The sequence below is a fragment of the Haemaphysalis longicornis genome, unplaced genomic scaffold, assembly GCF_048455015.1.
Source record: "Haemaphysalis longicornis isolate Haplotype H1 unplaced genomic scaffold, Haemaphysalis longicornis Haplotype H1 scaffold_7, whole genome shotgun sequence".
NCBI classification, from domain to species: Eukaryota; Metazoa; Arthropoda; class Arachnida; order Ixodida; family Ixodidae; genus Haemaphysalis; species Haemaphysalis longicornis.
This window is the reverse complement of record NW_027526422.1, coordinates 131,066,125-131,087,322: the sequence shown is the minus strand read 5'-3', so window position 1 is coordinate 131,087,322 and position 21,198 is coordinate 131,066,125. Positions and strand designations below refer to the sequence as shown.

The 21,198-nt window shown below is 50.0% G+C and overlaps 1 protein-coding gene across 1 annotated transcript in view; it reads left to right on the top strand.

Annotated features, from left to right (window-relative positions):
• LOC144146989 (uncharacterized) overlaps positions 1-11,681 on the top strand; it is a 44,938-nt gene extending 33,257 nt beyond the window's left edge. Inside the window, exon 2 of the mRNA XM_077678984.1 lies at positions 959-11,681. Within this exon, the coding sequence (XP_077535110.1) occupies positions 959-10,588 (9,630 nt within the window). The 3' untranslated portion in view covers positions 10,589-11,681. The remainder of the gene's footprint in view (positions 1-958) is intronic.
• Positions 11,682-21,198: the final 9,517 nt, after the last annotated feature.

Sequence of the window (21,198 nt, the reverse complement as noted above, 5' to 3'; positions counted from 1 at the left end):
CACTTGGAACACCGAGGACATTCGGGTACTTTGTTTTGTTCCAGCGTGCTCCTGGGTGATGTTTACTTGGGAGCATGGTGCATCTTATTGGCTTACATGCTCGTTTTATTTTGTGTGTTTCATAATAACTTACAGCTGACGCCGTAACCATGTTATCATAGGTAGCGCAGACATCGAAGCTTCCTCAGAGGTTAACGAAAGACACGATTCGATGCCCTGGAGTTCAAAGTTGCCCTTACTTTTTAGAATTCCGCTGCAGTGAATTGCATGTGAAAAGGTAATTAACCCCAGACAAGATGTAAGCGTCCGAGAGGGATCGTTGGAAGCCGAGTGAGATTCGGCTACACCGTAGTAGACAAACATTTGGCTAATGATGCCTGCTCACTAGCAGCTCCTCGCCCGGCAGCAACGTTGTTTGAAGTGTTCTCGCAGTAGTTACATCTCAGACAGATTTGTTTTCCGAGTCTTTACATCGCCTATTATTGCGGCAGTTTCAGCACGTATACCTTTATCACTGTCTCCTGTACTCTTGAACGCGCTTGACGTCAGCTTCCCAATTTTGCAAGGCGAGTAACACATGAGGCACAAATTGCATAAATCAGCCCGTAATCTAGAAACTATTACAATCACCTTACCGAAAGCGAAAAATGAACTGTGGAATTGTGATAAACAGCAATAATTGATTAATTAAACCGAAGAGTGTTTGTACGCTAGTAGGCAGCTTACCTTGGTCTGTAGCGGTGAAACATAAACGTTAAGGCTGCGTTCCGCTCTCTCTAAAGTTACTTTCAAGGTATCAATGTTTATTCACTACCGTTTATTTAGCTCTCCAAATGAATTTAGGTGAACAGACCGCGGTTATTTATTCTGAATGCGACGAGCAAAAGAATGTAATAATTTGAGCTCATTCAAATTGCGATAGGGAGTCTTTATTTTGTCTCTTTTGTCTCTTTTCCAGTTGTGGTTGCTGTGGGGTCTTCTGGGCACGTCACTCGCCGCCCCCCTCAGTGGCCACGCCGACCAGAGCGGTATCATCGGCCGTAGAGAGCTACGGAGGCCTGCCCTGTTCTACGAGGCACAGCACCTCGGTCATGGCACCACGTCCAGGCAACCGGGAGTGATCTTCAAAACCTTGTCCAATTTCGGTGGCCGCCGCCGACTAGTTGCTCCAGCCGGTTCTGTCGAAGCTGCCACGGTTGGCGTCAGTGGTACCGAAGGTGGCTCGGACGACGCCATCACGAGTCTCATCAACCGCTTCGGTGGAGTCATAAACCAGAAGCGGCGGCTTGGAGACGATGACGTTGTCACGGAAGGCAGCGACGAACTCATCGCTAGACCTTCAGGCCCAAAGCTGAGCAGCGGTAGCGATGGAAAGCTTCCCGGGTCCGACGAGGGCGAAGCCTGGCGCCCCATGTACGGAGGGGGCTATCGAAAGGAGCCGGAACTACAAAGCAACTACCACGTGCTTCTTTCCGAGCCAGACTTTGGTACTCCAGGGTCGTTAAAGGACAGCTACTCTGATGTCATCAAAACTGGCGCAGATCTTCCACAAGCGCCTACGGCAGGAAACGAGCCTAAAGCTGTCACCCAAACGGACAAGGCTTCCGGAGAAGAAAAGAAGAACCCCGCTGATTGCAAAGACAAGAACACTCAGAAAGATTTCCCTACAGGCTCGGGGGACAACATCCTTGAAGTGAAAACAGAAACAAGTCCAGGCAGTGCGGTTTCAGCCACAACTGAAACAGCCGAGGGGCAACAGGGCATTGGTGGTAACGACGCTGTTGTGACGACAAAGCCTGAACCGGAAGAAGATGACGAAGAATACGATGACGATGATTATGAAGACGACGAAGAGCAGTCGGAGTTTGGCGACTTAGAGAAAAACAATCAGACCACCGCGCCTGCTCCCGACCAGGAGACCACTGTAAAGCCGCCGGAAAGCAATGGCCGTGGCCCCACCGGTGTTGGACAACATGGGGATAACGCTGCTGGTTCACAACTTGAGGAAGAACCTTCGCCACAAAAAGTCACGGATTCTTCGGCAATCGCGCAGCTTGACACAGTTACAGGCGCTTCCTTGGCTGATAATCCAGACAACCTGAATCGTGTCACAGGCAGCTTCCCTGAAGACGACCAAACGCAGCCTACAGTGCCATCCACAACCCTTTCAGGTGAATTACCGGGAACTGCAATTCTTCAAGACAAGTCAAATCCCCCGACATCATTCGGAACAGTATCGCCTCAGCTTCCTGAATCGCTTTCACCTTCCGAGCCAGAGTTTTCTACATCAGACCCCGGAGTCACCGGCAGCAACACAGAAAGCAGTACATTTCCGACAGGCCAAGAAGCCGGAGATACTGTGGTACAAAGCGCCAAGGCGGAATATTCAGCCGAAAGAGCACCAGACGGTATCTTGCGGGTTAAGGTAGGGGAGTCTGGCGGTGTTACATCGGTAGATGGTTCTACCACAACCATTGGTGTTGATGTCCGACAGAATGAACAAGAAACCAGCGCTCAACAGGAAACGGCGCCTGCCGTCGGTGATTCCGTGGTTGTGGAGCCCCGCAGCGGAAGCAGTGACTCGAGCTTTACTTCACCCGTCCCGACCAGCTTCAAAGACGGGACTCCGGAAAGCGCCACTGCAGAAAGGCAAAGCAGTCTAGCTGACGGAATAGCAGCGGGACCAACAGGAAGTACGATTGTTTATTCCTCTGAGACCGCGAAAAATCCACCGCCTCCAACACCTGTTACACCCCCGACAAACCCAACGAATGGACGCAAGCCAGGCCGAGGAGACGTAACCATGAATGGTGTGAGCCGCGAAGCTGCGGAGGAAGAAATTCTGAATTTCTTCAAGGAACATGGACGCCAACAAGACACGTCGCTACAACCTCACTCATCGAGCGTGCTCAAAGTTTCGGGAGCTGATACCATCGCAACGAAAGACACGCTTGGCTCCGAAGGAGTTACAGTTGCGGCCGAGTCACCGAAGGTAAAAAGCCAGAGCCCAATATCACCACAGGGTCAGAATGTAAACTACCGGTCGCCAAATGTAAATACAGAGTTGCCGTCATCGGGTGTCGTAAACCAAAGATACCCCATTGGAACCCAATTCAATTTCCCCGCAGCATCCCCAGAAGACAAGGCGATTTTGGGCCTACCTGGAAGAACTTACGGCCGTGGAACCCTAACAGTGAGCGGTTTTCCCAATTACGGAATACCTACCCCAACAGGTGTTATATATCCACCTGATGCCAGTGCTGGTCACTTCTTGTCTGAAAGAGTTTTCGGCCAAGGAACATTGCCGGCAAGTTCCGCTGGGTTTGTCGCTGAGTCTGCCCTTGCAGCGGCGCCAGCAAACATGAGCGAGAACACCCCGACTGCTGCTGGGACGACCCTTGCAAATGGAAGCAACGAAAATAACCAGAGTAAAGCTGAAAACAATACCGCAGCCGTAGATGAGTTGATAAGAACGTCCAATGACGTCCAAACTTACAAAGCAGCTTCATCACTTGAGCAGCCTGCAGGAATGGGAGAGGGAACTGAGCACAACATTGAAGATGGAGCATCAACGTCATTTTTCGCGGGGAGCGATTCTGTCAGCACTGCAAAAGATAAAAACCTCGCTGTGGACAACTTGGAAATGGCTGTAAATGGCGGCCTTGGAAGAACAGAATCTCAAGAAAACCGTAATAAGGTAGCTGATGAGCCGATTGACGTTAGTGGAATTCTTACAACAGCAAGCGATAATGACAGCAGTTCAGGCCTGGCGAAGCAGTCTACAACCATTACTGACAGCACAAAGGCCTTAGTTGTCGAGGATGCAAGCCATGGCATGCCAATAGACGTAAGCGGCATTGCTACAACTTCGGAAACGACAACAGACGACGCCTCTGTACCTTCCACAGGAAGCCATAAAGGCGTGGATGTAGGAAAGCCTGATGGTGACTCGGCCACAAAAACCAACGAACAGCCTTCTCCAGGTGTAGAAGAAAATACGAAGACAAATGAAGATTGCAAAGACCAGGACATGACTGGTGATTCGGGATCAAGTCCCCACGGAAAACCCGTCGTATTCGGGGCAATCCCTCTTAGCGTGACTGATCAGGCACCAACAGGTGGTGCTAAAGAGCTCATTGAAACGCCTCAAGAACAAACCGGGGTGAGTTCTTCGAACGGGAGTGATTCGATGCAAAGGGAAATACCGGCTATTCAGAGTGACCAACCGCCTTCTGTTAGCGGTACCCACGTTTCGCTTGCAACCAACCCAGCGAACAACCAAGAAACTCAAGTCATTACAGGCAGTGAAGTGCAACCACAACGTCAGCTGGAACAGAGTGAAGTCGGATTTGTCGTCGGAACAAAATTAGATGTAAGTGATCGTGACCGGGCTCCCCCAAGTACCACAACCGGGCCATCAATTACAACATCCGCAGTTTCGTCTCCAGATGATGGAGCAACTCCGACCGATTTCGTACAATCCTCAACTCCTGCAACCACATCCGAAACAGCAACGCCTCCGGCAGCTACGATGGTTGACCAGAAAGACGACCGGGAATTGGGAGGTGTGGACATGCCGGAGGCGCCTGGAAATAACTCGACTGTGCCAGGGGAAAAGAGCATTGTCGTTGTGCTCAGTCAGATGTTCAATGACACGAACGCATCTGAAAATGTTAGCACGTCATCCCACGAAACCAGCAACCCACCTGACCCAAAGCACACTCCCTTGCCTACTTCAAGCGTCCGCATCTCCAGTGTGGGGCATTCGACTGCCACGCTACCTGCTCTCGGCTACGCGACCGTTAAAGAAATTCAAATTGCCTCGCAGCAGACCCTCCCTTCTAAAGAAGGCAACGTTCTTCCTCCAGCCACAAGCCAGTCAGGCTACGCCGACCAGCTTGACAGCCGATCACCGAAAAGGAGCGAAGTGGTTGATGTTTCATCCAATCAAAATAGTGGCTCAGAATTCGTATTAGCAGGTGATGAAGGAAAACATACCACGACACAAAGTCCTGTGCCACGAACTGAGCCTAATTTGACGGTTTCAACAGGTACTAGTTTAGGTGTGAGTGAGCAACAGCCTGAGATGGCATCGCCTGACACACCTTTGTCCCAAGGAAGTATGCAGCAGGTGCCGGAAACCTCTACCAGCTCTAGCCCGCCAACTACACAAACAGCAATAATTCAAGACGGTAATTCCGAGGCACCGAAGAATTTTGTTGGAGAGACAGCTGTCACAGAGCAGTCGCCAACGGAAATCACGACCCCTCTTCAAGGCACTGTAACTAATCTTACTCCCAAATTCGTTAGTGCACATGGCGCCACAGGGCAGGTGTCAACAGACAGCACACCTTTGACTAAAGCATCCACTACTGACACTCCAACCCAATATGTAAACGAAGCCGATGTCACTCCACCATCACTGACAGAAACTACGGCTCCGGGCCCGAAACTCTCTACAGAAGTTCCGCCATCTATCACTGTTACAAATGGACTCACACAAGCGGCTTCATTCGAAAGCACAACTGGACCTCCGCTTTCTCCTGAAACACCATCGGTGTTTGGAGGTACGAAAGATACAGTGCCGGTTGTAGAAAACACGGGAACCACAGAAACGTTCAGCGTTCTTTCTACAGATGTCCTAACTTCAACACTTAGCCCCGGTGCGGCTACAGATGAAAACTTGAAAGAACCTACTACGCCTACATCACGCGAACAAGCTACCGAAGTAATCCTGCCCATCACGAGTACTCCGATTCCGCCGGAGGCACCAACGTCCAGCGCTATTCCAACCGAAAATGCTTCAGTTGACCTTGTACCCACAACTGAAAAGCCAAATGCGGCCACGCTAATAAGCGATACCACAAGCCAACGTGTCAACCTTGGCGTGACCAGCCACCCCAACGTTGCTGATACTACCATTGCCAGTTCTACTCCCCCTCCACCACCATATGTGAAGCCACCACAGATTAGCACCTTGCACGTTCCAAAGAGGCCACTCTTCCCACTTCGAAGACCATCCAGCTTCGTAACCACCCCTAGAAACGTCAAGCCAGAAGATAATAGGAACGAAGACGACCAAGCTAAGCCACCCGCAACGTCAACCGCGCCACCAGTAGAGAGTCAAAAGGATGATAACACCGCTGCTCTGCCCGGAAGGGAGAAGGTAGTAGCTGGTGTGCGACGGCAGGGCGCACAGTCCAGACGACCACATTTCCCAAGACCAACGTCAGGTAATCGTGTGGCAGGGCCCGGCGACAGAACAGGTGGCAGAAAGACAGGGAGGAGACGCAAGCCAGGACGAAGACCCGGGCACCGCCGTACCACCACCGTAATGCCGCCTCAGTCAGAAGCGCCTCCAACGACACCATCAAGCGTTTCCGAGGATACAGCGCCCGGGTATCATCTAACATCTCCCTCCTTTGGCGCACGAATCGGTGCTCGCGTTACGGAAACGTCGTTTAGACGCACCCAAACAGCACAGAAGTCGCCGATTCCCTTCGAACCAGTTCCTCTCAACCGAGAACACAGCCGCCCTCCTCACACTCGCCGAACAAAACGTCCGAAGGTGCCACACACTACACAAACGGCTGCTACAGAAGACAACAATGTACGCTACAGCAGCTACAACACACACAATTTTGTGGGCACTAGGACCCCGGCTGTTGCTGAAATTACGTATGAACCAACGCGTGAGGCTTACGTTACAAATGTTGCTCCGGCTTCTACAACGTACCGAACCAAGTCAGCACTTGTGGCCGAAGTTACCCTTCCTTCAACACAAGAAACTGATGGAAAAGTCTTTTCTAGCGTGGAGTATGGTGAGCCACTAAGCGACGAGCCCCAGTTGCCAAGCCCACGACATTCCAATGAAGATGCTCCGGTGAATCCCTTGCCCTCTAGTGGTGAGCAAAATAGCCCCCTACCGACTTTCGACGAACAGCAGTTGCTGCAGGATCACGGGGTTCGACTCACTAGCCAAATTACAGAAGAGGAATTAGACACCACAAAAGCACTCGTAGCAAACAGTGGAGGACCAAAGAACGAAGAAAATGAACAGAATGATCGTTTTGAGAGCGACCAGACAAAGCAACCCCCGACTTCTTCAGACGAAGGAACACCCCCATTTTCCACCATGGCACCGAGTACACCTTACGGCACAAAATTGAACGTTGCCATCACCTCCCCGGGCGATGTTTCAACCGGTTCAGAAGAAATTGTTCCCGAGAGCGTAGATGCTGAACATGAAGGAACTGGCACAGTAGTTTCAGACGAAGTTTCAAGCGATTCCGGAAAATCGGTGTCAGAAGGCAACGATGAGGAAGTTCAGAATGCAGTAACACCGACCAAGAAATTTTATCCAGGTCGCTATCGCCCTCAGCATACCACTACATACGCTACAACCGAAGCACCCACTGAAGCGACGACACGTTTGGCGACGAACGCGCCGACAAATGAGCCTACGACTCGGCCTGCACTAACCGAAGAACCATTCCCGACCACTCCCGAGCTAGATATATCAAGGGTCCAAACTACAACCCAGAAGCCTGCACAGTCGGCGACAGTACCGACCACGAAGGCACCATTGTTCCCTCCACTCCCTGAGCCACCCACTAACCCTGTTGCAGTGTTCCTGGTTCCTAGCGACCAGGCGCAAAATGAAGGTGCCGAGCGCGACCAACTTCAAACGGTTGCGCCAGCAGAAAAACAGGCAATCCAGACTGTAACCACAACACGACCTGCGACAGCTGTCACTACTCAAAGGACTGAAAGCCCACAGTTGTCATTAAATAAGCAAACGGCAGTGGACCTACCACCTAGCTTTCTTATTTCCGGCCCCGCGCGTCAACCCACGGCACCCGCACAAGGAACAAATATCCCAGCCGTTCCTTTAACCCAGTACGCACCCAATATCCAGCGGCCAGCGACTGTCGCAACTTCTGAAAGTGACGGTGCTGCAGCAACGGGCACTAAAGGAAGTGTTAATAAACAGGACGACGCTAAGGGTTTTGCACCAGCCGGTGCAACGCCAAATCAGTCACCGTACGCTAACGAGAGGCCTCCTCCAGGAAGCATAAACAGCGGGAAGTTAGAAGCGTCAGCTGACAACACTCCACAGCGTCCCGATGCCCTGCCAGCCCTTCAGCCTCCTGCCGTTCAGTCGCACACTGCAAGGCCACCTCTGCAGCCTAACGCTTCCACATTGCAACCTCCACAGAAGCAGCCAGATGTCTTCACATCTCAAAGCGCAGCCACAATTCCACCCACTCCAACTCAGACAACCTCGCCTGCAACCAATCCACCCCTTGTGGCCACAGGAAGACCAAGACTGCCTCCTGCGTACGGCCCGCAGCCAGCTTTCCTGCAGCCTTTGGGTATCCAGGTTCGTCAACCGAGCGTGATTGGAGGCCAAAGTCAACCTCCAGCTGCCCCAGCTCAGCCACAACAATATCTGCAGTCGCTGGGCCTACAAGTGGCGAATTACCCGTCCGCGAAGGCGCAAAAGCCTTCCTTGCCCCAGAATGCTCAAACTTCAGGCGTTTACGTGCAGCCCCTTGGCCTTCAACTCACAGAAGCGCCTAAGCCTGGTAGCTCACTTACTGGTAGCTCACCAGGCCTTGGTGCAGGGTTGCCCAGCACAGCCCTTGAAGGTCAACAACAACAAAGGCTACCAGCTGGAGTAAGGCCAGGAGCGAACTCGCAGTACCTCCTTCCTTTGGGCCTCCAAGTGCCCTATTCACCGCCTCAGCAACGCCAGCCAGCTGGAACTTCACCTGGCAGGTTGCCTTCCAAACCGCCGGGACCGCGCCCACAGCAAGGTTCAGCACCAGCTCCTCCGAAAGGCCCGAAATATTCGGTAGTGAGCAGCCCTCCGCGTCCATCTGTCGCTGCCCAGCCAGTCGGGCGCATTCCAAGCAGCGGTGTAAATAAACCTGGGACTTCGGTTTTCCTCGCACCTCAGGTCGCAGTGCCGCAGGGTAACACAAGAGTCCCTGGAACGAACCGAGTTGTGAGCTCTGGTCTTGCGACAAAATATCCGGCAAGCAGTCAAAACGACAGAAAGCCCCCTAGTGCTCCGTTCCGCCCAGGGCATGGTCAAGGCGTAGGAAGCCCTTCTAGAGCCCAGCAGCCCAGGCCTTATGGCGCACCACAAGCGCAACCTGGGCAACGGCCGCATATTGGACAGGCGCGTACACGAATCTTCTTCTCTCCGCCTACACCTGTAAAACAAGATGGCGCGAAGAACCCGCGCCTTCCCGTTTCACCGTTTTTCTTAAGCATCCAACACGATCAGGTAATACAGGAAGACGCCGCTCTTCCACAGATAGGAAACTCACTGTTGCAAAAGCAGAGAGTTCCGGCGGATGTGCTATTGCCCCTTCAGAACAAAGCTGTCCAGCCTAACGGACGCCCTGCAGCCGCAAGAACGAACGCTGGGTACGACCCCCTACTCCAGGTTCCACAGACACCCAAGCCTGCTCGCGTTCAACCTCAACCGCCGTTCGCTGTCGGTAACGTTGCAACCGGATACAAACCTTCTTCCCCTCCAAGCTATGCCGTTCCCTCACTGCCGCAAGGTGTCGTAAGGCAAGTCATTCTAAGCCCAGCAACAGGTCCCATTCCTTACCAGCCACAAACGATCGCCTCAGCAAACCAGAAAACACGTCAGCAAGAAACTCATGGCGTATACAATGTCCGCGCGTACGTGCCCATAGCATCCGCACGTTTACCAGGAAGCCCTGGTTTAACGGCCACGTCGTACGTGCCAGCAACACAAAACGGCCAGAAGATAAAGGTGACGTCGGTATCAAGACCTAGCTATTCTCCTACGGGTTACGTTGCTGTCCAAAACGGAGCACGGGGTGCGGTACAGGCAAGGAACGCGAGGCCCAGTGGGGTCCCCCCCAGCGCTAGGCAGCCAGGTGCTGCTACCCTGCGACAACCCTCACCGGCTACCGGTGGGCCCAGAGTCGCTCAGGCTATCCCTAACAGGCCTGCATTTATTCCACAAGTCCTTGTTCAAGTGCCGCAGCAGGTGTACCAAGTGGGCTCTGGTGCACCGCAGCAGACGCACCAAGGGCGGACGTACGTGTCGCAAGTTCCAACCCAGCAAACTTACCAGGGAGGCCAGCGGGCTTCATTAGGCTATCAAGGACCCGTTGTGTACGCTGCCCCTCCAGGAGCACCAGTTTCCGTTGCGTACCAGCCGACCTCTGCGGCCGTCATCGGCCAGATCAGGCAGTCATTGCCGCCGCAGTTACAGGCCATTTACAGCGTACCTCAGGGCTACCGCGTCGTCCAGGGTAGCGGAGCCCAAGGAGCTACACGGACATCGGCCGGAAGGCCGGGGCAGACCGTCTACACTACCGGCGGGAGTCCAGCCGTGTACCAGGCGCTTCCACCAGGAGTCGCTGCACAGAACTACGCTAGATCAGCCCAGTCCGGGCAGCCTGTTGCGCTGGTGGGCAGAAGTCCTGTTTACGCCTACCAGTCTCCCGTGTACACCTACCGGGCTTCGAGTCCTCAGCGCGGGAAACGGGGCGCCACGAATCAGTCCCGACCACCGGCGGTTGTGGGCATCCGTTAGCGTCACGTATTAGGTAGCCTAGTTCCACTCTATTTAAAATGTCGTTTGTTGAGAAAACGCTAGCATCCAGTGCTTATGCAGGAGCGTTGAGATTTAGCAAGTCTCGGGGATTGCATGTCCCTTTCACTGTCATTCCATTGCTAAGCTTTGAAGCAGAAGACACCACCTTTTCAGACTCGTTCCAGTGGACTGTCGACCAGTGAGAATACCTTTGTTTTACCAACGTTCGTCTGCGTTACAACTGTCGAAGGTGAAATATCGTAATTCTTGATTATGTAATAAAGAATTAAGACTTGCCTTTGTTCTGTTACTGGTGCCAACAGTAAAGCGGTAAAGAAATAACTTGATCCTAGATGATAAAAAATAAATAAGACTAGCATCAAAGATGCCCCTGAGTTTCTGGCAATAAGTTTTGTATAACGATTTGGGCCAGCATACAAATTGTCTTGAGATACAGCCGTCCAGCGTTACGTCTGCGGACATTCTACTGCACGAAATATGTCTAAGAAAATGAAAGCAAGGAAAACTGATCCTCAGTGAACAGCCTTTTACTCTCAAAACCAAATAAAAGGAACGCACCGGTTTCGAAAATGATCTATAGACTTTTATCCGCCCTCAAATGTTTGCTTTATACTTCTCCTCTCGAAAGAAGTAAACATAACAAACAGAATTATCTCGCTCTTAACTGCATTCCACTGTACCACCTGGAAGTGCGCGCGTAGATTTACGCCTTTTTTGCATTTTCTATGGTTAAAAGCCTAGTGTAAAGTTGATGCGATCCCTACAAACGTGCAGCGACTGCATCAGACAGCTGGATTTTGTGAAGCAGTGTGTACAGAAATGCGGTGATCGAGAGAATTTTCACCGCGGGCATAAAAATTGACAACGCGACTTGTGCACTCTACTTGTTTTGTTACGTTTCTGTTTTCATGTTCAATGCGGAAGTTACTGTACTGGAAAATTTCCTTATTCTTTGTGTAAGCGTTGGTCAAATGGTCGAGCACGGATGGTAATTATGCGTGAATGCTGTTATATGCTGCCCCGAATGTTTGCGATTCTCTGTCACGAAATAAACTTTTTTTCAAATACTGTTGCCCGAAAATTGTTTCCTACACCGTTGCTAAACCTCGTTCAAAACTACTCTGTAGGTCGAAGTTCTGAATGCAGCACCGTTATTTCCTTATCTACAACGCTCTACAGTGGGATTCGGGACACTCTGCACTTGCAGCAGAGCAAGTTACATGAGCTGATGCGTTAGTGTTAAAAGGGGACCACTTATTTCCTTAACTACCTAAACGCAAAATTTTTCATTGTGTTTGACATTCGATTGCACAGTCTACTTGCTCCGGGCCAAAAAATTAGCCACGTTTCTGCTGCACTTGCAATAAATCGCTGCCATATGACTCAGACGCGTTCACTTTCAGTGCGAAGCATACCTCAGCACTATTTTACGCAAAATACAAGCCTATCACGGAGAACAACAGGGTTCTTTTATTAAAGCTTGCCATCTCTGGGTTTTGCGTCAACACGAGTAGAGAATTTAAAAAAACAACTCGTTAATAAATTGACGCAGCTTGCATTAGTGGTGCGAGGCTGGAGAAACAGCAGAGCTGGCTGCCCCTGTCCATCGTCCGAGACACGGCTGTTGCAGCCCACATGGATTTCCGAATTTGCCGCTCAACGTTCTTCACGACTGGCAGGCCCGGATCATTTTTTCCGCAGCCTTGCACATTTCCCACACCAAGTGGAACGCGTTAGCAGGCGCTAGAGCCCACGGCAAGCGGCTGCACGAACTCGGCGTCTGTGCTCCTAACTTCAGGCCCAAACGCGCGTGAACTGACGAGGAGAAGAGCACGCGAGGGATCCCACCACGAACGCCATCGCATTGAAGCCGGTTTGATAATGTGAGGAACTCAGGTAAGATTCCGACTGGATTTTCAGCTGGTTTGTCTCTGCGTGTTTCATGCGTAGGCGGTCTTTTAATCGTTCCATGTTGTGCTTAATTTTAAATGCGAATGCATTTATTAGCCGGGGGTTGTCTTGCTCCGTTGGCCGGCGTGCGCCTGCATTCCTCCAGCGTGAGCGCACGTGAGCGCGCGCCTCGTAGTTCTGCCTTCGTCGTCGTCGTCGTCGTAAATGCGAATGCATTTCTTAGTCGGGGGTTGTCGTGCTCCGTCGGCGTGCGCCCGCAGGTGTTATCTCTCCGTGCTCCTCCTCGCCCCTAGCAACAGCTGTGGCGCGCCTAGCAACCGGAGCAGGTGGTAGCTCGGGCGGGAGTAGCGGAGGGCAAGGGGAGAGGAGGAGAGCGCGCTCGGGCGTGTGAGGGCGCTCGCATCGCGGAGCTCGGCGGGAGAGAGAGCTCGCGCGCGGGGCGGGCGTGTTGCGCGGGTCTCTCTTCTCTCCGCGTACCCTCTCTCCGCTCGCTGCGCTCGGAAAATGTATATAAATGCAGTGGAGCGCCCGCCTCTCTCCGTTACTGCTTGCCGCAGCGCACTCATCGGTGCACCCAATGCATTCGCATTTCCGCACGATCCCCTTCGGGGAGGTGGGGGGCGTTTTTTAGGGTTAGGTTATCTCTTTTTTTTTTGTTCCTTTATTAATTATTTCCAACCTCTCAAACCGGTGTGTGCATTTCTTTTGCCGTCTCGTAATCTAGCGGCCTGGGAAGGGTAGATGGAAGGGCGTTTGCGCGCTTTGGGTGCCTCAATTTGTTGTCAGGTTTATTATTTTTTTTTCGGTTCAAAATTAACCCGTTTGGCTCTAATACTTGTGAAAATTTTGACCTGGCCTTTTTTTTCGTTGTAATTGTTACGAACTGCGGGCCAACACTCCCGGGACCTCCGGGACCACATTCATTAGTTGAGGCGCGCGCTCCCAACACCTGCTCGCGGACTCCTTGCGTGCCCGGCACTTTCCCTCACATCTTTTGACCTAGACGTTGCACCATCTCCGCAGCGCAGGCGACGCCGCTGGCGGCTAACGCCAGGGTGGCACGGCAGGTTCGACGCTACTGTACACGTACCTTAAAAGGGACGTCATACAGTGATCGAATTGGTGTACAATACTGTGGGCACAACGTTTCCACTTCAGTTTTATTGTTGATGTTTAGCTTTCCCTCAGGTCTGTGCATTTTTCCACTTTTGCGGATTCTTGGCTGTATTGAGTTAGGCGTGGTTAAAGTACCTCGTGGTGATTCTTCCAGCCCGTTTTCGCCATTCCGTGTCCACGCTGTCCATGCACAAGTACCGCGACAGCTTTGGCTGAGTTCTTCGTAATTGTTGATGTCCTCTCCAAATAAACTACGTAATTTTCTTATCTAACTCCTATCCAGTAACACATGGCAAACATTTCTGTGTAGCTCTTCATTCGTCATGTTGCCATGAGTTACTTACAGCATTTACCCTGCAATTACTTGTTTCGTTTTTAAGCCTGATAGAGCGCCAGATATAAATTAGAGCACAGCATAGGTAGTACAGATTTCAGAAACATTGCATCTTCCTGATTTCCCGCTCAACTTCATATATAGTACGGCGGATAGGGATTAATGCCGAGGTTCATTGCGCCTACTCGATTATTAGTACCGGAGGAGAAAATCAGTTACTCGATTTTCCACTGTAGTGTTATTAAAATTCCTGCCCCAATCAGTCCTCGGGCTGCCCGAGTATGCGCCAGGGCGGGAAAATCGGAACCGCCCATTGTTTTCACGGCCTTACCGTCTTCCCAGTCAGTGTACCGGGTGTTTCTAAGTGTTTCTTGGGACCCATAACCCCTAACGCAGGCTGGAAAAAACTCGTGAAGGAACCCTGTCGGGCAACACAACAGTCTCGTGCGGAGGACCGTACATTTTAAGGCATGTCACGCGGTTCGAGCGCTCAATTCAGAAATAAAAAAATTAGCAGCGGCTTAGCTCGGCCATGCCAGGATATACTTAGCGTGAGCTAAGGTTCAGCACGTTATTTTTAGGTTTCCTGGTTGTCTAGGATTAGCTGATTATCGTGTTTACTGCTGCTAAAACGATTTCCAATCCAATACAATCCAATGCAATCCAGTCCAGTCCAGTCCAGTCACTGCCCATCGCACATGCGGAGCAATGCTCTGAAGCAGCCACGCGAAATGGCTATCAAGCGGCTCCGGCTCAGCGTCAGACTTGGCTACTGCTCAACGGAGGCGCACAGCTGGCACGCGCCGGCGCCAGTGCGTATGCAGCTGCTATGACGTCAATCCCCTGGAATGCGCATACCAGCGAATATGCAGATCTAATTCTCTCACACCCGTATTCCAATTGGGTTGGATTTCCAATCCAATGCAATACAATCCAATTTAATCCAAGCCAATCCAATGCAATTCAAATCCAAGCCAAGCAAATCCAATTCAATGCTCCACGCGCTTGCGCAGCACTGCCCTTCAAGGTCCACGCGAAACTGCTCAACCTCGGCCAGTGTAGCTTACGCTACAAAATTAAAATTTCGGGCACCGCATATCCAAAATGTGCAAAACAGCCAAGGAGCACGCCAAAGCTCATGCAGGTTCAAGTCTTAAACGTCCTTTGCTCAAGGTTTGAGATTTTTCCGTTCCATCATGTATTGCGGTTCTTCATTTAAAGCAGAGCAATGCGCTGTACGTGCATGAAACAACGAATCGTATGTGGCGGCTTCAAGGACACACCACCCAAAGCAGCGAAAACGCCATTTCATGGGAGCTGTCCGGACAGCTGAGGAACCATGTGGTACCTTCATCAAAATAAAAGGCTTTCCCAGTGACCCCGAGGTATTGGAAGAGGCAGCACTTGTGCAAGGATGCCGTTTGAGATGGCAATGACGTTTGTGCAGCCAGCACGCATGCACTGCTTCAAGTAAGGTTAATTATCTGCCGCTATCGGAACTTCACAGCGAATACAAAAGGACGGCAAAAGGCGCTTCGTTTTGGGTAAATGAAGAGCGGCCTTGTGGGAATGCCAGCTGCCTGAAATTAACAGTTTGAGCGGAAAAGAGAAATGAGGTGGCAATTTTATAACGTTGTTCTTTTTTATTACTCTTGCGCTTATTCTTAACGAGTGTTCTTTTTCTTATTCTAACCGCATGTGAGTCGGGCACGACTCCAAAATGAAGGATGCTTTAAAATGACGGCCGTAGGAAGGGCCAACGCGGTTCTGACGTTTTTAAAGCGGAAGATGTCTTAGTGGGAGCGACGGTGCCCGGTCAAAAAACCAATGCGTTTCCCGGTAGACCGGTTGGTCGACCTAAAAGTTCTGATAAGATCTCTGGACACATTGTGCGTGCGTCAAACCGGGCATCTATCATTGTGCTAAACGGTTACATGAAACTCGCTAGAAAGGAGCGGTTTTAAATAAGACGATACATGCATCGACCATGAAGGAGGAGTACGATGGTATATCTTTATCTCATAACCCACGTATCAGTATACATTTAGATCATTCGTGAATCCGTTTACTTTGTGCGCCAAAAATCTTCGCATGGGTTTGTTCTTTGCTTGCGATTTGGGTGTTTGAAGGCTTGACGATCGATTGCCCGCACTTTCAGCGAAGGTTGGGCGCCCTTTTTACGCAGTTCCGATGAGGAAGAGCTTTTGCGCTTCTCTTAACGTTTGTTTAGGAAGCGATGGTAAAGCTCTTTTGTTAATTATTATCAGCTTTTTACGAAGTACCGTCGTAGGGCTGGTGGAATGACACACGTCGTGGTGGTTCGCTGTCGCGCCGGTATGCATACGGGCGTCAGTGTGATTCTGTTTTTTTTTTTAATATAAAATTTACAGATGCCCGTTTGTCTCCGATTTCGGCGCACCGTATACCAATGTCTAGAAATACGCGACAATGCGTTTATTCGCACTGGTCACGCGTTCCGTTCCAACAATGTGTGCCAGTGTGTTTATCTTCTTTTAATACCTTAACCATTGGCGCCCTTCATAATCAGCGGGGACACAGCAGGCGTATACCATCATCATCATCATAATCGCCATCGTCGTCGTCGTCGTCGTCATCAGCCTTTCTACGCCCACTGCAGGGCAGAGGCCTCTCCCATGGATCTCCAAATATCCCGGTCCTCTGCTAACTGACAGCAATTTATCCCCGCAAACTTCTTGATCTCATCTGTCCATCTAACTTTCTGTCGTCCCCTGCCACGCTTGCCTTCTTTATTCATCCACTATGTTACCGTTAATGACCAACGGTTATCTTGCCTTCGCATTTCATGCCCTGCCCACGTCCATTTCTTCTTCTTAGTTTCTACTAATACGTCCTTAACACGCGTTTGTTCTCTTGCCCACTCCGCTCTCTTCTTGTCGCTCAATGTTACACCTATCATTTTCCGCTCCATTGCCCGCTGAGTCGTTCTCAATTTAAGTTGAACCCTCTTAGTGAGCCTCCAGGTTTCTGCCCCCGTAGCTGAGTACCGGTAAGATGCAGCTGTCATACACTTTCTTCTTCAGCGACAATGGTAGGCTGCTATTCATTATCTGAGAATGTCTGCCGTATGCAGTGCAACCCATTCCTATCCTTCTAATTATGTCTGCTTCATGGTTGGGATTCGGGGTCACAACTTGTCCTAAGTAGATATATTCGCTTACCGCTTTCACTGCCTCGCCACCTATCTCAACCCGCTGTGCCCTCCCGAGGCTATTGAGCATTACTTTAGTCTTATCCATATTAATTTTCAGGCTCACGATTCTACTCTGCTTGTCCACTGCAGTAATCATTCCCAATTCGGCCTCCGAGTTACTCAGCAAGGCAACGTCATCAGCAAATTACAAGCAATTAACCGTTACGCCTTTGTGTTTCCAATCCAATGTTCTGAATACCTTTTGTAAACATGCTGTGAATAATATTGAAGAGAATGTGTCTCCTTGCCTAGCTGTGGACGCATTGTAGCGCTAAAAGAATTTGTGCCAACTTAGATTTCAGTCAACCTAAAGAACAAGCGGGGTTTCGTCAAAGCTATTCAACAATGGTCCATATTAACAGGATAAATGAGGTGATAGAGAAATGCCCGGCGTATACTGAACCCCTCTAAGCCTTCAGAGATTATGAGAAAGCATTTGACTCGGTTGAAACCAGCACTCATTCAGGTATTGCGAAATTACGGTGTAAACGAGCATTACGTAAGAATACAAGAGGACATTCCCCCTTGTGCACTCTTTGTGACGTGCGCGAGGACTTGAACCACGTGCTATGTGAGTGTACGCGGTATAGAGCCGCCAGAACGTCCCTTTTAGAGTCCTTGGGTCTTCCGCTGTCTAGAGGCCTAACTCTCAGTGACGTGCTAGGCCCTTGGACGAACTCTAAACGAGCATTTCGAGCGACAAAAGCTCTACTGTCTTTCCTGCGAAGCACAGGGCTTGATCAGACTCTTTAAACAGGACTCTCTTAATGAGCGCGTCATCTTCATCACAGTAATTATCATCATCTCTTCATCGATTTCATTTTTATTTATACATCTGGTCTAGCAAGCTAGGCGCCTTGGCCAGGCTAACCTCACCAGTATCATTAAAGACTATTCTCTCTCTCTCCTACAGTAGGTCCACAGCAGGCATATTAAGCGTACGGTATACATCTAACGATTCCGCTGCCGGCCGCAGCAGGACTCCAGAACCGTGAATGTGGTGGGCTCTGTGCGCAGTAGTGGAAACCAAAATGGGAAATCCCTCTTATGCATTTCCTCTGCTTCCTAACATCACCTTGCTCCGTCGTTTTCTCTTTTTCTTTTCTTCAGCCAGGTTGAGGTGTTATTCATTCAGACACTCAGTAGGGCGGATTTTTCTTCTTTTTCCTGTCGCCCTGATGTTCACAAAAAAATAGAGAGAGAAATTCTGCGCTTAACGTAACACACGGCTCACGTTAATTAAACAGAACTGGGCAAAATTCATACGCGATAGCGCCAGGGAACGCGCGATAGAGCACCTCGCCGCGCTTAAAACCTTCCGTAGCCCCTGATCGAACGTGCGCCTCTACTCCTATGCAAGCAGTAAAATTTCGTGCGAACATCTTCGAGCAATTCGCACTTAACAGAGTTCAAAATGTAGCACTACTGAAGAAAAATACCGGCCCATCAGGGGCGCAAAGGCGAAGCGAAATGATAATGCTAGCTGTACAAATTTGGGCTGCGCATTACTGCAGCAGAGAATATTTCTATGCAATGTTAGTCATTCAGAACGAAATTTTACACCATACTGCCATACTCACCGCCACTTATTAAGATCCTTCAGTTCTCCATTCGTAACGACATCAGAACATGCGCGTGCTACAAGCGGGCGCCTGTTGACTACGTACTTATACGTTTCCGTTTGAAAAACAGCGCAAAGGGTCGCACCGTGCGTTTTTTCGTCATGCTGTCGCGGCATGTTTGTGAAACTTGTAGTGAAAAGCTGGCATCAGAAACGAACGCGGCAAGCTAGAGTGCCTCGATGCGCGCGCCCTGCGGAGCGCGCGAGCATCAAGACACCCTACGGCAAAAGCTCGGCCAGCGGCGCATCGCGGAGAGAAAAGCAACGAAACCAGTAGGTGGAAATGCCCGCACTAGCCGCCAGATGGCGAGAGCAAACTCCAAGGTCGCGAAAAGTGCCCTCAATGGCTTATGGCTTTGTAGAAGGTTCCAATCAGTTAGGAAGGGCGGCGCGAATGCGGCCGCCTTAATATACTTCCGAAGCCTCCCACCCTTGTCTCGTCTATTCCGGCTATATATCCCCATTTTACAGGAAAACTACCGATTGCTAGTTATTGAAAATATTTGCGTCCGTTGACTGAGCCTCGTTGAGAAAGAATTTCGAAACTTGAAGCAAAAGCAAAGCCAACTTCCTTGTCCAGGGGTTTATGCAGAATTTCGATTTTGGGAGGGTGTCGGTGGGATGTTTGGGGGGGGGGGTTGTATAAATTCCTAGGCAGGGTGGTTGTGCTTGTGGAATCTTTTTTGTGGGGGTGTCGAAGTCCTTCTGGTGGGGTGTTGGGGGGGTGTTTGGGGGGGTGTATAAATCCCTGTCCTTGTCAATGCTGTGTCGGTGTCAATCTAAAGTAAATCTAAAAGAAAACATGCCGAAATCGGCCGCTAGAATGACCACATCATTGAGTCGACCTCAATTCACTTGACAAAATTAATTCACAGGGCAGTTGCAAACTTTGCAGAATTACCGTCAGCTTGTCAACACAAAACCGTCCACCTAGAAAGTAAGCTTACGGTAAACGGCTGTAACTCTTGCTTTAACGGAACTATCCCGAAACAAATTATATGAATATTTTCCTGCTAAGACGACTCTAACATTACGCCGAGTTTCGCTTACATTTGGCAAGTACGTATCTCACGGTGAAATTTTACATATTGTTCAATTCCCGTCTGCTGAGCATGCACGTACTTTTACCTGCTTTTACGGAACGGGAGGGGGGGGGGGTGCAAACAGCCCCACGTTTGTCCGATAGAATAAAACTGCAGCATTCCCGCATTTTATTCACCTAATTGTCCATGAAGTATGCTCTATCGCTAATTGCCAACAAACATGCTTTGTTTCATCCACTGCCATGGACTTCGCCTAGCCTCACTTGTCATCCTTCTTCAAAGAACGGAAGGGCACTGAATTTTTTTACTTATTCTCTTCGACAAACAGTGCCAAATATTTTTATTCGCCTACGGCTGCCTTGCAATCGCGTTAGAGAGATAATCTCACAATCGTAGTGTCTTTAAAACAATTTTCTATTATTTAGAATGACGTAAGATCGATACAAAAAAAAAACGGGAGTAAAAGGCACTACAGTGCGCATTAGCAAACTCGCCCAATAGGTGAACGTTTTATTAAATTATTGAGCACTGTTCTGCACCTAAATACATACAAACGTTGTACAGCCGTAGTCCTAAAAAGCAGCGGGTAGCCTAAATATCCGTAGTCCTAAATATCAGCATGTACAGCGTCATTACCTGTGATAATCAATATGGGGATAATTGGGGATGATAATGAGATTGGGATTATTTAGGCACGCGCTACATTAATCCGGAAACACTGCGGTGTCATTGACGCCTCACGGTGGATGACCTCAACGACATTACATCGATATTTGAATGCTTTTGTACTATATGTCTTTACTGACATTACATCTATATGTTATTGCTATTATCGTACTATTCCGATGATCTGGTCTTAACCACATTACATCAATATTTTAATGCTCTTATCGTACCAGTGCGATAATAAGTCCTCAGCGACATTACATCAATATTTTAATATTGTTATGATACTATAGCAATAAAATTTTGCGTGACCACGATAGTAATTACGTCGTTATTGCAATTGTGAAATGGAGGAGGAGGAAGTGGTAGTTGGGGGTGGGGGAAGGGGAGATAGAAGCCGGTAACTGTCTGGCGTTTCGCCGACACCTCAACCGGCCGAACGGAAGCGAGAGGGGGGACAGTAATATGCTGTTACTGCTGTGATGTTGCGTTGTTCTGGCTCCAATATCGCGCCACTACTCTCATTACAAAAAAAAAAAATGGCAGCATCTCCACTCCCTGGATGATGGCGAGGGTGCGGGGCACGGGGACTCGTAATGATATCCAAGGTGCGCCCCGAGTGACATCCGATTTGCGCCCAGACCGTCATTCGATTTGAGCCGTGAG